Below are 13,802 nucleotides of genomic sequence, written 5' to 3'. Positions count from 1 at the left end.
AAGCTATTTTTCATGGCGTTGCAAAAATATCCACTCAGCTGGATACCATGCGTTTAATTTTTGAAGCAAAAAATATGTATTTACTGTGAAAACTATGAAAGAAAAACATTTTAATGCTGCTAATCTGATGTTTTCTCACAAAATTACGTACTCTAATACTAGTCATTATTCACTTCATGGAGATAATATGCAAAAAAAAAATGTTGTTAATTTCAGTCTAATAATAACATGGAACTGATTTACACTAAAACATGTCAGATCAGGTTTATCAAGAACAGCAAAGTTACAGTAATGTTATCAATTGTAATGTATGGGATGATGCATGAGCGTCCAATATGTTAGCTGATATGAAACTAAAACAACAAAATCCATGAATATACAAGAGAACAGCTGTAGAATAACTGTCCACTGTAGTGTAGTGACCACTATGCATGAAAGGGTTAATGAAAAGTTTTATTTTTTTGGTGGAATGTTCATTTTTAACCTCCTGAGACCCAGGAAATGTCAGCAAAGTACTATTTTTTTTTTGTTTTTTATTAAATAAATGCCTATATTGGAAACATCATGATGCAACAGTTTTTTCAGATGCAGTTTTTAAAATTTTTATGGAATGTCCTTTGTGGTGGACAGTTTTCTTTCTTTTTTTTTTGTTTTTTTGTATAAAGTTGTGAAACTTTTGCCCACAAATGTGGACAGAAAACCCATAGCTGGGCCCTAGGAGGTTAATTTAAAACCAGGAAGTTTATGCAGTGACTATTATAAAGGTTCAGTGTATAATATTTAGTAACATCAACCAATAACGGCAGATTACAACCAACTGAATATAATCCTCGCTTTCCCTACAGGGTAAAAAAACAAACACAAAACAAACCCCAGAAAGGTAGTCATCTGAACCAGTGTTTGGTTTATTCCCTCTAGGCTTTTTCATCAATAACGTAATAACCAAATAATCACATTAATCAATAACCAAACATCGTAGATGACAGTAATGCACCTTAATGCTGGATGCCACCTAAACAAGCATAGAAAAATGAAGATGTCTGTTCTAAACGATCCTACTAAAGCCACAAATGTCACTTATTTCACTGCTACATGCAACATCACTTTAATTTTTACTGTTGCTGCAGACTGTATAATTTTGTACATATTAATACTTTTTTTTTTGTTTTGTTTTTTTGCATGTTTTACCCTATTTACCTTTTATATATTTTATTTTATATTTATCTATTGATCTTTCTCAAGCTACCAAAACAGAGACCTGGGTAAATATATTTCATTCAATCATATACCACTAATCAAATGACAATAAAGATAAGTCTGCTCATTCTAAGGTAAGAAAAATACAATTCCTACTTGATGTATGAATGAAAACATAATTATAAATATTATATCCTATTCCTGTGATAAAGACCCCTCCTAAATTGTACACACTAGTCCACATACACTGGTAAAAGATCTTTTCTCTTTGCATATTTGTTAGACCCATGGTCCAGACCACCAGGTGATGGATTTACTGTATTTGCTAAAACATAAGGTGAAAGACAGAGGATATTAAGAGTAAGATCCTTTATTGTCCGTATATAGTACGTGCACCACACACTGAAATTTAACTTCTGCTTTTAACCCATCACTAGAATACGCAGGACCACACCACACACTGCGCACTAGGAGCAGCGTGCTTGCCATATCAGACACCCAAGGAGCAAAGGGCATATCAGCTACCAACTTTTTCTGCCAGTCTGTGGAATTGAACCGGCAACCTTCGGTCACAGGCCAACTCTCCAGCCGACTCTCCAGCCCTCTAGGGTTGAACAAAACCCGACCCACGCATCACTAATACATGTGACCTTTATATTTTTGAATACAAGGGGGGCGGCCATGACTCAGATGGTAGAGCAATAACCGAAGGATTGGCGGTTCGAATCCCGCTCTGTTCCAGTCATGTGCTGTTGTGTCCTTGAGCAAGACACTTCACCCTCCTTGCCTCCAATGCTGCTACTCACACTGGTGTACGAATGCGTATGAATGTTCGGTGGTGATCGGAGAGGCCGTAGGCACGAATTGGCAGCCACGCTTCCGTCAGTCTGCCCCAGGACAGCTGTGGATATAAATGTAGTTTACCACCACAAGAGGGACAATGTGAGAGTGAATGAATAACGGATCCACTGTACGCGCTTTGAGTATGCGTTCATAGAAAAGTGCTATATAAATCTAATCCATTATTACCTCTGCCATGTTTTTGTCGATGTTGGTTTGTCTGTCTGTCTGTCTGTGTGCAAGATAACTCAAAAAGTTATGGACGAATTTGGATGAAAATTTCAAGAAATGTTGATACTGGCACGAGGAACAAATGATTAAATTTTGGTGGTGATCGGGGGTGGGGGGGTGGGAGGGCCACTGATCTCCCTTGGCGGAGATCTGCACTCTACGAGTGCTTTCTAGAAAAGACAGCGCAGACGTCCGCCAAGGCAGATCAGTGCCCCCCACCCTCCACTCCCCCACCCCTGATCACCACCAAAATGTAATAATTTGTTCCTTGTGCCAGTATCAACATTTTCTGACATTTTCATCCAAATCCGGGGCACTGATCTGCCTTGGCGGAGGTCTGCGCTGTCCGAGTGCTTCTACACTGAACAAAAACATAAACGCACCACTTTTGTTTTTGCTCCCATTTTTCATGAGCTGAACTCAAAGATCTAAAACTTTTTCTATGTACACAAAAGGCCTATTTCTCTCAAATATCGTTCATAAATTTGTCTAAATCTGTGTTAGTGAGCACTTCTCCTTTGTCCTTTGCTGAGATAATCCATCCACCTCACAGGTGTGGCAGATCAAGATGCTGATTAGACAGCAGGATTATTGCACAGGTGTGACTTAGGCTGGCCACAATAAAAGGCCACTCTAAAATGTGCACTTTTACTGTATTGGGTGGTCCAGCGGGGTCAGAAAACCAGTCAGTATTTGGTGTGACCACCATTTTCCTCGCACAGTCTTCTTCATGAATTCTCTGAAACAGCTTTGGAGATGGCTTATGGTAGAGAAATGAACATTCAATTCACAGGCAAAAGCTCTGGTGGAGATTCCTGAAGTCAGCATGCCAATTTCATATTCCCTCAAAACTTGTGACATCTGTGGTATTGTGCTGTGTGATAAAACTGCACATTTTGGAGTGGCCTTTTATTGTGGCCAGCCTAAGGCACACCTGTGCAAAAATCATGCTGTCTAATCAGCATCTTGATATGCCACACCTGTGAGGTGGATGGATTATCTCAGCAAAGAAGAAGTGTTCACTAACACAAATTTAGACAGATTTGTGAACAATATTTGAGAGAAATAACTCTTGTGTGTACACAGAAAAAGTTTTAGATCTTTGAGTTCAGCTCATGAAAAATGGGAGCAAAAACAAAAGTGGTGCGTTTATGTTTTTGTTCAGTGTAGTTATTATTACAACAATTTCTCATTTTATCCTGTTACAGTTTTGTGTGAAATGGGATATTACTTGCCCATAAGTCTTACATAAATTCTAGACTTATGGCCAATAGAAAAGGACTACCATCATTAAGACTAAGTGAATGATTGTGTCAACGTTGGAGGAATTCTTTCAATGTGTTCCTGAGACATCACGTCGATGACAAGTGGATGGACAGAAGAATGAACAGGGAAACCGTAATGCTTCCGGCAATGACTGAAAGATGAAATAATGGCAACGTGGTGATCCATTAGTGAAGCTGCCCACAGTGTGAACACGCTATTTTTACGCAGAGGGAGGAAAATGAACAGGTAAGGAGAAGCAGTGTTGATTTTAAAATGTCAAGGTGTGCTTTCCATCTCAAGCAGCGAATTAACATTCAGAGAGAAAAAGTGTTTTCATGACACTTCGCAGTAATTCACATTGAGCTTGTAAATTTCTCTCAGCGCTCAAGTGGTCTGATTTCCGTATCCTCCAGAGCATTATCAGCAGTTCTGTGTTAATGGCCAAGTTTTTCAGACGTTCTGAATAAAATATTTCCACCTCCTGCTTTATCAGGGCCATTAAACACTCTGTAATAGTCTGCGCACACACATACACGCACACAAACACAAACACACACACATACATATATATATATATCGATGCACATACACAATGCCCACAGTCCCACACTGATGAGGCTCTGGGCCCCAAGACACCACGAGTGTGAAAGCCGAGTGCTTTTATCTTAATTGAAATCAGGAGGGAAAATGTATAAAACGCCCTAACGCCAAAATTCAAAACAGCGTCTGATGTGTTCTGTCAAGAGGGGAAATCCCCAGGAGGCCAAAAAGAAGTGGTTCTGACCATTCTTACCGAAGGACACTCGGCCACCAGTGAAAGATAGCAACTGTGGGATATCTTTCCAGACAGACGGTTTAAATGACCGAGCTCAGACACAGAGCAAACAATCAACCACTGTGTCAAATTAAACCATTTACATTTATATTACAGCTCACTTTCTGTTCCCACAGAACTAAAGCATTAAAATGTCACAAAAAAAGATGGTCCTCCGTTCCCTCTTTTTCTTTAATTAACTTCGACAACTTAACACGTGCTGTGCTGCAAATACATAAAAGTCCCTGATCTGTTTTCAACACTGCTAAATATGCACAGAAATTTGTAAAGTGAATTGCGATTGGATCTAATTGCAGGTATCGCTTCATAAACAACCTCTTCTCAGGTTGAAGGTGGCGGAGCTGTGACAAGAGATCAACGAATTCATGTACTAGAAACTCTTTTAGAAAGGTATAATTATGCATGTTTCTTCTCATCCGCTTACAAAGTTTGGGTGAAATTACACTTCTCAAAAGCTGCAGCTGGGATTATACAGATATACCTGCTTTTATGTGTGATGTCAGCTCTTGGATGTATGTAAAAGATGCAAAGATTGTAATTTATTTACTTTACAGACCTGTCAACAAACACGGCAGACAACAAAGCCTATATTTTTACCTTAGATCTAATTAATGGACAAAAAAAAAAATAAAGATGGCCACTTATTAGCAGGTCAAAATAGAATGGATGAGACTGGAGTGACAAAAAAAAAAAAAAGTTACGAACAAGAGTAAAGATCAGGATACAGGGGTTGGACAAAATAATGGAAACACCTTAAAAAAATCAACAAAATATAATTTAATATGGTGTAGGTCCGCCTTTTGCGGCAATTACAGCCTCAATTCTCCGAGGTATTGATTCATACAACTTGTTAATTGTTTCCAAAGGAATTTTAAGCCATTCTTCAGTTAGAATACCCTCCAACTCTTTTAGAGACGATGGCGGTGGAAATCTTACTTGAATCTCTAAAACTGACCATAAATGTTCAATAATGTTGAGGTCTGGGGACTGTGCCGGCCATACGAGATGCTCAACTTCATTAGAATGTTCCTCATGCCATTCTTTAACAATTCTAGCTGTATTTATTGGGATATTATCATCTTGAGGTGAAGGTGTTTCCATTATTTTGTCCAACCCCTGTATGTCTGTGGAAACCAGGACTTTTTGGAGGAACCCTAGTGGGCATCAGTGGTATTACAACTTTAAGATAAACCCATATTGGCTTCATTTTGGAGCGGAGGTCCAAGCCCCTCATCCTATGACATCAACAGTTTGTGCAAGTTACTTCCAAACTGTAATACATTACAGATTACTTGTTACTGTTATTTAAAAGTAACTCCTTACCTTACAATATTACTGTCTAAGAATTGTAATGCACTACATGACTCTTGTATTAGTTTAGAGTTAGCCTGGCCAGCCATGCATTTTTCTCAGCGTATTCAATATTGAGAAAACAGTCTGGAATTGGGTTGATTGCTGTGAAATCTGCACGATCTATTCTATACCGACCAATCGCAAGTCTGGGGGAAGGGTGTTTCACAATACGTCATACGCAGTGACTTCTTTTTGTGACAAATCAAAGTCAGTTCCATGTCTGCAAATCTCTTTACAACTGTTGTCGGTTGTTTACTTGATTCAAAAATAAGGTTTGAATTACAGATTACACCCTGTATTCTCAACTTTCTCTAATTAAAGCAACAGTAATTACTCACCGAAGTTTCTACTCGACCACCACCACCGCACGCCATGATGGAAACATGCTGAGGTATATTGACATTAGGGATCTGCTCGTTGCATAATTACATCACATCTGTCTTATCTGTGATTGGTTTACTTGGTGGCTTCATATTTGGATTCAAGCCCCGCGATTCCAGACAAATTTCGTATTGAGAGAGACAGATGGCTGGTTAGGCTACTTTTGAGTAACACACAAACTCTCATTATAAATGGCGCATGTGCAGTTGAACCACCACCCCTCGCCCCATACAAGGGATAGGAGAGCCATGGGACTCATAAATTAGCGCCCCGAAGTACATGTGGACACATAGCTCATTAAGTAATGCTATGGTTTACAATGTTCGAATCCCAGCAGGACTGTTTGCATTTTTTTCCAACATTTGACATGAAAATGCCAGTAGATAAATCTGAAGTCGATAAAGTATTCTAACTAGTCATAGAAGCTTTAGCTTTTCTTATCATTGCTAATCACAGGGATTATGCTAAATAGCTTCTTTAAGCAGGGTTAGGGTTAGTAATGAGCATACGTCCATGTGGACAATGTACTGTCTTCTGCCATCTTCACCCACTGGCTGAATACCAACAGGAAATAGAACTTTCCTACTGCATTTTTGATTCCTTAAGGTCTCATCATCTTGCTGGATTTATTTATTTATTTATTTATTTATTTATTTATTTATTTGTTGCATTTGAGCAATTAAATTATGTGCGAAAAGTGTGTTGTAACGCAAGTGCTACTGAACATGTACCAAGTAAAATATGACTGAAAACTGATTAGTAATGCCCTACACTACCGTGTTACACCAAAAAGTAATTACTATTACTACTATTACTATTACTATTATTACTATAATGCATTATTTTTGTAACACGTTACTCCTAACACTGGTCATCAATTACAGTTCTCAGAGAGTAAATTAGGATCTGATATAAGAATTATATGGTAGCATGTTGGAAAAAAAAACAGAAAAGAGTAATAACCATTTCAGTCTAAGACTCCATATTGCATATAAGCCATAAAGCCTTTAGAACACACTGAAGAACAAGGGTTTAAACAGAAGAGAAAAGTGTTCTGTACCTGTTGAGCTTAGAGACCAAGTGATGTTGAGGTTGAAATTGTTGGAGGCATTGATGGACATGTCAAGGTTCTTATTTGTCTGCAACAAAATCAAGATGTAAAATGTAGATTTCAGAGAGGAAATGGACAGAAAAGCTGCACTGAGAAACAACAGAGGAGTTAATTATGCATTTATGACCCGCTGAGGGGCTTTCACACAGTACTTGTCTAGAGGAAGAAAAAAAAAATAAAAAATTTCTTTGGGTCTTGTGATCTTTCGCACTTTGTGTTCCTTGAGGAAGTTTTAAAGAAAATCCTTTGCTGAAATATTTCTTAAACTTGTGTCACTGAGGGCAAATCTGAATCTGTTGGTGCATGATCGTGCCCTTTCATCGACTTTGTCTGAAAAGCTGCCTCTGAGCTGTTTCTACTCGGAGTTGATCCCAAACACACCTTTAGGCACTGAGGAGGAAGCTCAGGTCAGATAGAACTCAAGAAATCCATCAGTGTCTAAACGCCAGTTTCTGCAGTTACAGTAGAAAGATTTGATTCAATATAAATATTCAACAGTGTGTTTTAAAACACAGCTTTGGGGTGTTATTGTCGGTCACAAAAGATATGAGTTTCTAAAAGCAGTTTGGGTACAGCTGGAGGTTTTTTTGGTAGATTTTATTATCCTCTGACATTCCTGATCTGTGCTGTCATAACCTGAATGAAGAGGTCAAAGCACCAATAAAATAAACCAATAAAAAGCAGAGGTTTTTCATCTTTGTCCTGTTTAAACTCTAACCGAACAGATGAAAATAAGAACAATGTGTGTGTCTGTGTGTTACCTGTTCAGGCGTAGCCATGAAGTTGATGGCGGTGTAGTGGTGGTCGTCTTCCTGAAGCAGGCTGAAGGTGAACTGGTAGTCGATCAACAGGTTGTCTACGAATCAGAGGGAGTCGAAAACAAACAGAGAATACAGAACAAATGCAATAAGTGAAGGTAGATATTAAAGATTGTGTTTTTTATCAGAAACATAACCACATTACCTGCAATGAGTTTCACACGAGTAAGACTGCTCTGCGATAATTCAATGAAATATATATGTTATAATATTATATGGAGGATCTGGCTTCCCTCAGTTACAATCCTACCATCTCACATAAAACTTTTATTCCTGCTCATTCTGACTATGCTGCGACCAAACCCCAACAGATTTATCAAAGTAAATACATAACAATGAATCAATACTCACAGGTCCGTGCATATATATGCGTAACTAACAAGGCTAATCCATTTTGTTATACAGGAAAAGAGCAGATCAATAGAATCTGAATAGGCTTTAATAATCATGTTCTGTCTGATTAATCATTTCCTACTGAGTGTCAGCACATAGCGTTTTGTCAGTGACACCGTCGTATGGAGGGAATCACAGCAAATCAACATCTGGAGAGGCAGCAGGAGCAACACTGGGTCACCTTGTCAGCTGATGAGATGAAGAAGAAGAGGAGGAGGAAGGCCGGGAGAATCAAGAGGAGACACAGGGGATAGTAGTGAGAGGGTGTATGTGGTCTGAGAATTATGAGGTAATACAGGTGTGTGTTTCGGTATGTGTGTGTGTGTGTGTGTGTCAAGGTTATTATCGTTAACGAAAACTAACGAAATGACGAAAACTAGAATTGTAACAACATTTCCGTTAACTGAAATAAATAAAAACTATAATTAAAAGAAAAAAACGATAACTGAAACTGTATTGTGTGTTTACAAAACTAATTAAAACGTATAAAAATTATGGATAAAATTCCCTTCGTTTTCGTCTTTGTCAATGTCCAATTGATGTGAAATCGATTTATTTCCCTCAAGCAATTTTAGCTAGCGGCACCATACGATATTTAACGGTCCGTCACGTCTCGTCACTTGTGGTTTAGAGTCGTCTTCTCGTCCCTACTCTACCTGGAAACATGGAGACTAAAGTTGGGAGAAATCAGAGTCCTGTCTGGGATTTATTTGAATATGACTCAGGCGGTAGAGCGGGTCGTCCAATAACTGAAGAGTTGGCGGTTCGAATCCTGCTCTGTCCTTGTGCTGTTGTGTCCTTGGGCAAGACACTTCACCCTCCTTGCCTCCAGTGCCACTCAGACTGCTGTATGAATGCGTATGAATGTTTGGTTGTGGTCAGAGGGGCCTCAGGCACGAATTGGCACCCACGTTTCTGTCAGTCTGCCCCAGGGCAGCTGTGGCTACAGATGTAGTTTACCACCACCAGAGGGAGAATGTGAGAGCGAATGAATAACACTGGTCAACAACAAATTTATTGTTTAAGTTTTTTGAGCTGATTTAGGATAATTTTGGTGTGCTGAATCCAAAAATCACATTCATTTTGCTCAATCAGGTCAACTTTCTGAACTATGCTACATATTGGCTTTTTAACATTTTTGCTTATATGTATGGCCATTTTCACATCATATGATACAAAATTCTTTCATATTTCTTGCAATAAACGAGTTCTGAAGATTTTACTTTTGCCAATTTATGATTTATGTTTTTTTTAATATTACAGGTCAATGAAATGGCTTCAACTAGAAGATCTTGCAAAAATAAGCCTGACGTATTCTGTTACATCTGTGGTGAATACACCATTGTACCTAACAGGAATCCTATTAGAAAATGATTTTTTTTCTCTTAAAACCTATTTTGAGTGAGAACTATATAAAAAAATCAACTGATAAAGTCACAAAAATGTAATCAATTTTGTGAGAAGGTCAAAATTTTTCAGAATCAAATTAGCAAAAAAAAAACCTGACCTGATTGAGAAAAACAAATGTCATTTTTGGATTTAGCAGTGCAAAATGGTCCTAATTCAGTTGAAAAAATCTAGACAACTTGCAAAAAACATTTTTTTGTAACCCAGTGTAATGGATCAGTGATGTAAAGTGCTTTGGGTGTCTAGAAAAGTGTTATATAAAATCCAATCCATTATCATTATTATTATTAAGAAGATAAAGATATAAAGAAACTAAAACTAAACAAAAACTAAGCATTTTGAAAAAAATGAAAACTAATAAAAACCAGCAAACCTGCTCTAAAAACTAATTAAAACTAACTGAATTTAAGAAAAAAGGTCAAAACTGAATAAAACTAAACTATAATGAAAAATCCCAAACTATTAGAACCTTGGTGTGTGTGATGTGTGCATTCAAGAGCCAATTAGGCTGAAATACTTTACTAAAAAATAAATATGCCTCCAGTTCTCATGTGTGTTGTTGATCCAAAAGTGATTATAATTTTTTGAAAGTCCACTGACATAAGATACATAAAACAAAAACAACAGTATGGCAAGTCTATTGACCAAATGAAAAACCAAAAAAGCCAGAAAAAAATGCAAGACATGTCCATCCATCCATCCATCCATTATCTTCCGCTTCTTCCGGGGCCCGGTCACGGGGGTAACAGTCTAAGCAGGGATGCCCAGACTTCCCTCTCCCCAGACACCTCCTCCAGCTCTTCTGGGGGGACCCCAAGGCGCTCCCAGGCCAGCCGAGAGGCATAGTCTCTCCAATGTGTCCTGGGTCTTCCCCGAGGTCTCCTCCCGGTGGGACATGCCCGGAACACCTCCCCAGGGAGGCATCCAGGAGGCATCCGAAACAGATGCCCGAGCCACCTCAGCTGGCCCTTCTCGATGTGGAGGAGCATAGGCTCTACTCCGAGCTTCTCCCTGGTGACCGAGCTCCTCACCTTATCCCTAAGGGTGCACCCAGCCACCCTGCGGAGGAAACTCATCTTGACCTGCTTGTATCTGGAATCTTGTCCTTTCGGTCATGACCCAAAGCTCATGACCATAGGTGAGGGTAGGAACGTGGATTGACCGATAAATCGAGAGCTTCGCCTCTCGGCTCAGCTCCTTCTTCGCCACGACAGACCGATACAACGACCGCATCACTGCAGATGCTGCACCAATCCGACAAGACATGTCAGTATTGAAATTTGTGATTTAATGGAAAAACCTACATTGCACACTTCTGTTTTTTCAACATTTGGCAAATATGGGTAAAGTTTTGTGCATATGTCCAATGGAAAAGCGACTACTGAAGTAGAAATACAGTATATCGCTTTTCATCACTAATTAAATCCTAGGTGCTTTTGGTTGTGAAGTGCAGCTGCTTAGTCTGATTCTGCGATCACAGTGGCAGTGACGCTGACAGAAGATGCAGCGCCGTTTCAGGTGTTTCCGTCACTTTCGGCCACTGAGCAGCAGCCGTCAACCACAGACACCGTTGAAAGCTCTTTCAACTTTTAGGGCAGAAAAACTCTGTCACAAACCACGGGCAGAGATGTTTAGTAGCACCTTCCTTTCAGCTGTACAATCCTGAGGCGTCACCAAGACGAAAGCAAATTATGTTTGACAAACACCCTTGTTTTGTTCAGCCTTCATGGCGAGTTAGCCCGAACAGCAGATATCATCAGATCAAAGACTATTTTTCCTTAACATCTCTCTTCCTCCTTCCCTCCCAGGCAGACGTGCACTGCTGCTGCTCAGTTGTTTATCCCATAAGGGTCGTCAGTACAACTTCACAGTATTTGGGTTTTTTGTTGTTGTTTTTTTTTTTCCGTAGAAGCGATATGGACTTTTGTGTGCTTATTTGTGCTTGTACATGTGCTGTATAAGCCTGTATGAGCATGTATGTCTTCTTATGCATGTCTTTAAGTGTTTACCCGTGTGCAGAGAGCGCAAAATAAACAAGTGCAAAGCCGACATGAAAACAAATTACAGCAATCCCTCTGCGTGCTCCCAATATGTTTGATTTCAAGCCTGTTAGGAACAAGAGTATCAGCCAGGTTTAAAAGTTCATCTCAGCTAATTATCAATCCCATCTGAGAAATCCGACAGCAGTTTCACTTAGGCAGTCTCACTTACACGTATGCATGTGCAAATTGTCACTCCGGATGAATCGTATCAAGGTATCACTAAAGGTATTAACGCTCCCAGAAGGACTGAAATGGAAATAGTCCACGCCAATTTCTCAGGTTCACAGATGGATGATCTTATTACCATAATATGTAAGCTGATTCAGCCTATATGAAACAAAACACTGTGATGGGGAAAGAGGAGGCAGAAGAAAAATCCCTCACCCGGAACGTAATCTTATATTCCAGCAGTCTGCTTCGAATAGAAATCCGAAACAAGCGTGAACTCACCTACAATGTCAGTTTGTCAGAATCTCGCGTTGAGGCTTCATTTAATGCTTGTTAACAACTCATTATTTCCCATTTGCAACACCTGCCTGACGGACCGTACGCCAGACGTTACAGCATCAGTTCGCTGGGAAAACAGGTTCGCACCGGGGGAATAAACACAAGGTCAACTTATTCAATATCAGAACAGACTGCAGGTCACGGCAATCTCGGGGTAATGTATGTATGAGGTCAGGTGACCTTTGGTGGATTACAAACCTACTGCTCTGTAAACAATGTAAGGAAGGACAGTAACAAATACCACAATATATTTAGAAATGGATCCATTTTTTTGTTGAGTCAGAATTCCCAGGGCTTTAAAACAGCATTAACACCTGGACATTGACCACAGAGGATGTGTATTAGGTTGCTGTATGAACAAAATGTCAGACATTTACAAACTCCACCTGAAAAATAAGGGTGAATTAAATTATTCACCCTGGCACGAAGCAAACACTGAAACATACTGGATCCTTTGATCAGAACAATGATGAAACTTTAATTTTAGACAACACTTACTTAGTACTGTGGAAAAGACCATCAGCTTTGCTTTTTTTGCCATGATCTAGGGCAGTGGTTTTCAACTGGTCTGGCTTCAGGACCCACTATCACCCCTCAATGACCCAAACTGATAACAGTTAAACTTCTCGAACTTATCTAATAAAAAGACTGTGTGTTTTGAACCTGAAATAATACAGAATATCACAGTATGCCAACACAGAAGACAAGTTTAATGACAAACTAAACTGGCCAGCAGGTGGTGATGCTAAGTATGGAAATATTCCCTTTAACACTAAATTGGGTACATCTGAACCAAACCAAAAATGTGCACTCAGATAAAAATAGGACCAATGGCCCTGTAGCTTACCGGCTAAATTAAAAGCTTTAGGAAATGTATCCAGATGCCATTTATTATCACCCAGTTCTGTGTATTTATTACATTACAGAAATAGCCCATGTTTTGGTCATATTCCAATCAGATCTGTAAAAAATTCATATTCCTACTTGATATCATTGATACTTACTGATTTATTGGATCAATCCACTTCCTATCTCTTATAATGGGAAAATTTTTCAAAGTCGCACCAAATCCAGAATCAGATCCGGATCGAAATAATTTCAATACCTTGTGTTGACATCATCATACAGAAGCTGTATACCAAGTTTGAAGTCAATCAGAACTGGAGTTTTGGAGAAGAAGACGATTGAAATTTTTTCCCCATAAGAGCCCATGTTAAATTTTCCGTAAGTTCCCGGATCCAGAAGAAGATCCTGATCAGCATGTGGCCATTATGTTTTGGTTATCTCCCAATCAGGGCTGGACTGTAGAAATTTACACTGGATATCATTTATATTTACTGAGTTATTGCATCAAACCACTTCCTATCTGTTATAATGGGGAAATTTTTCAAAGTCGCACCAAATCCAGAATCAGATCCGGA

At 39.2% G+C, this 13,802-nt stretch overlaps 1 protein-coding gene across 1 annotated transcript in view; it reads right to left on the bottom strand.

The window, feature by feature from the left end:
• The window catches only part of LOC115434149 (attractin-like protein 1), a 765,420-nt gene that overhangs the window by 360,174 nt on the left and 391,444 nt on the right, over window positions 1-13,802 (bottom strand). Inside the window, exons 23-24 of the mRNA XM_030155899.1 lie at window positions 7,976-8,070; window positions 7,164-7,242 (exon numbers count right to left, since the gene is read on the bottom strand). Coding sequence (XP_030011759.1) covers window positions 7,164-7,242; window positions 7,976-8,070 — 174 coding nt within the window. The remainder of the gene's footprint in view (window positions 1-7,163; window positions 7,243-7,975; window positions 8,071-13,802) is intronic.

This window comes from Sphaeramia orbicularis, chromosome 15 (assembly GCF_902148855.1).
Source record: "Sphaeramia orbicularis chromosome 15, fSphaOr1.1, whole genome shotgun sequence".
In the NCBI taxonomy this organism is placed as follows: Eukaryota; Metazoa; Chordata; class Actinopteri; order Kurtiformes; family Apogonidae; genus Sphaeramia; species Sphaeramia orbicularis.
This window is presented reverse-complemented; position numbering and strand designations above follow the sequence as displayed.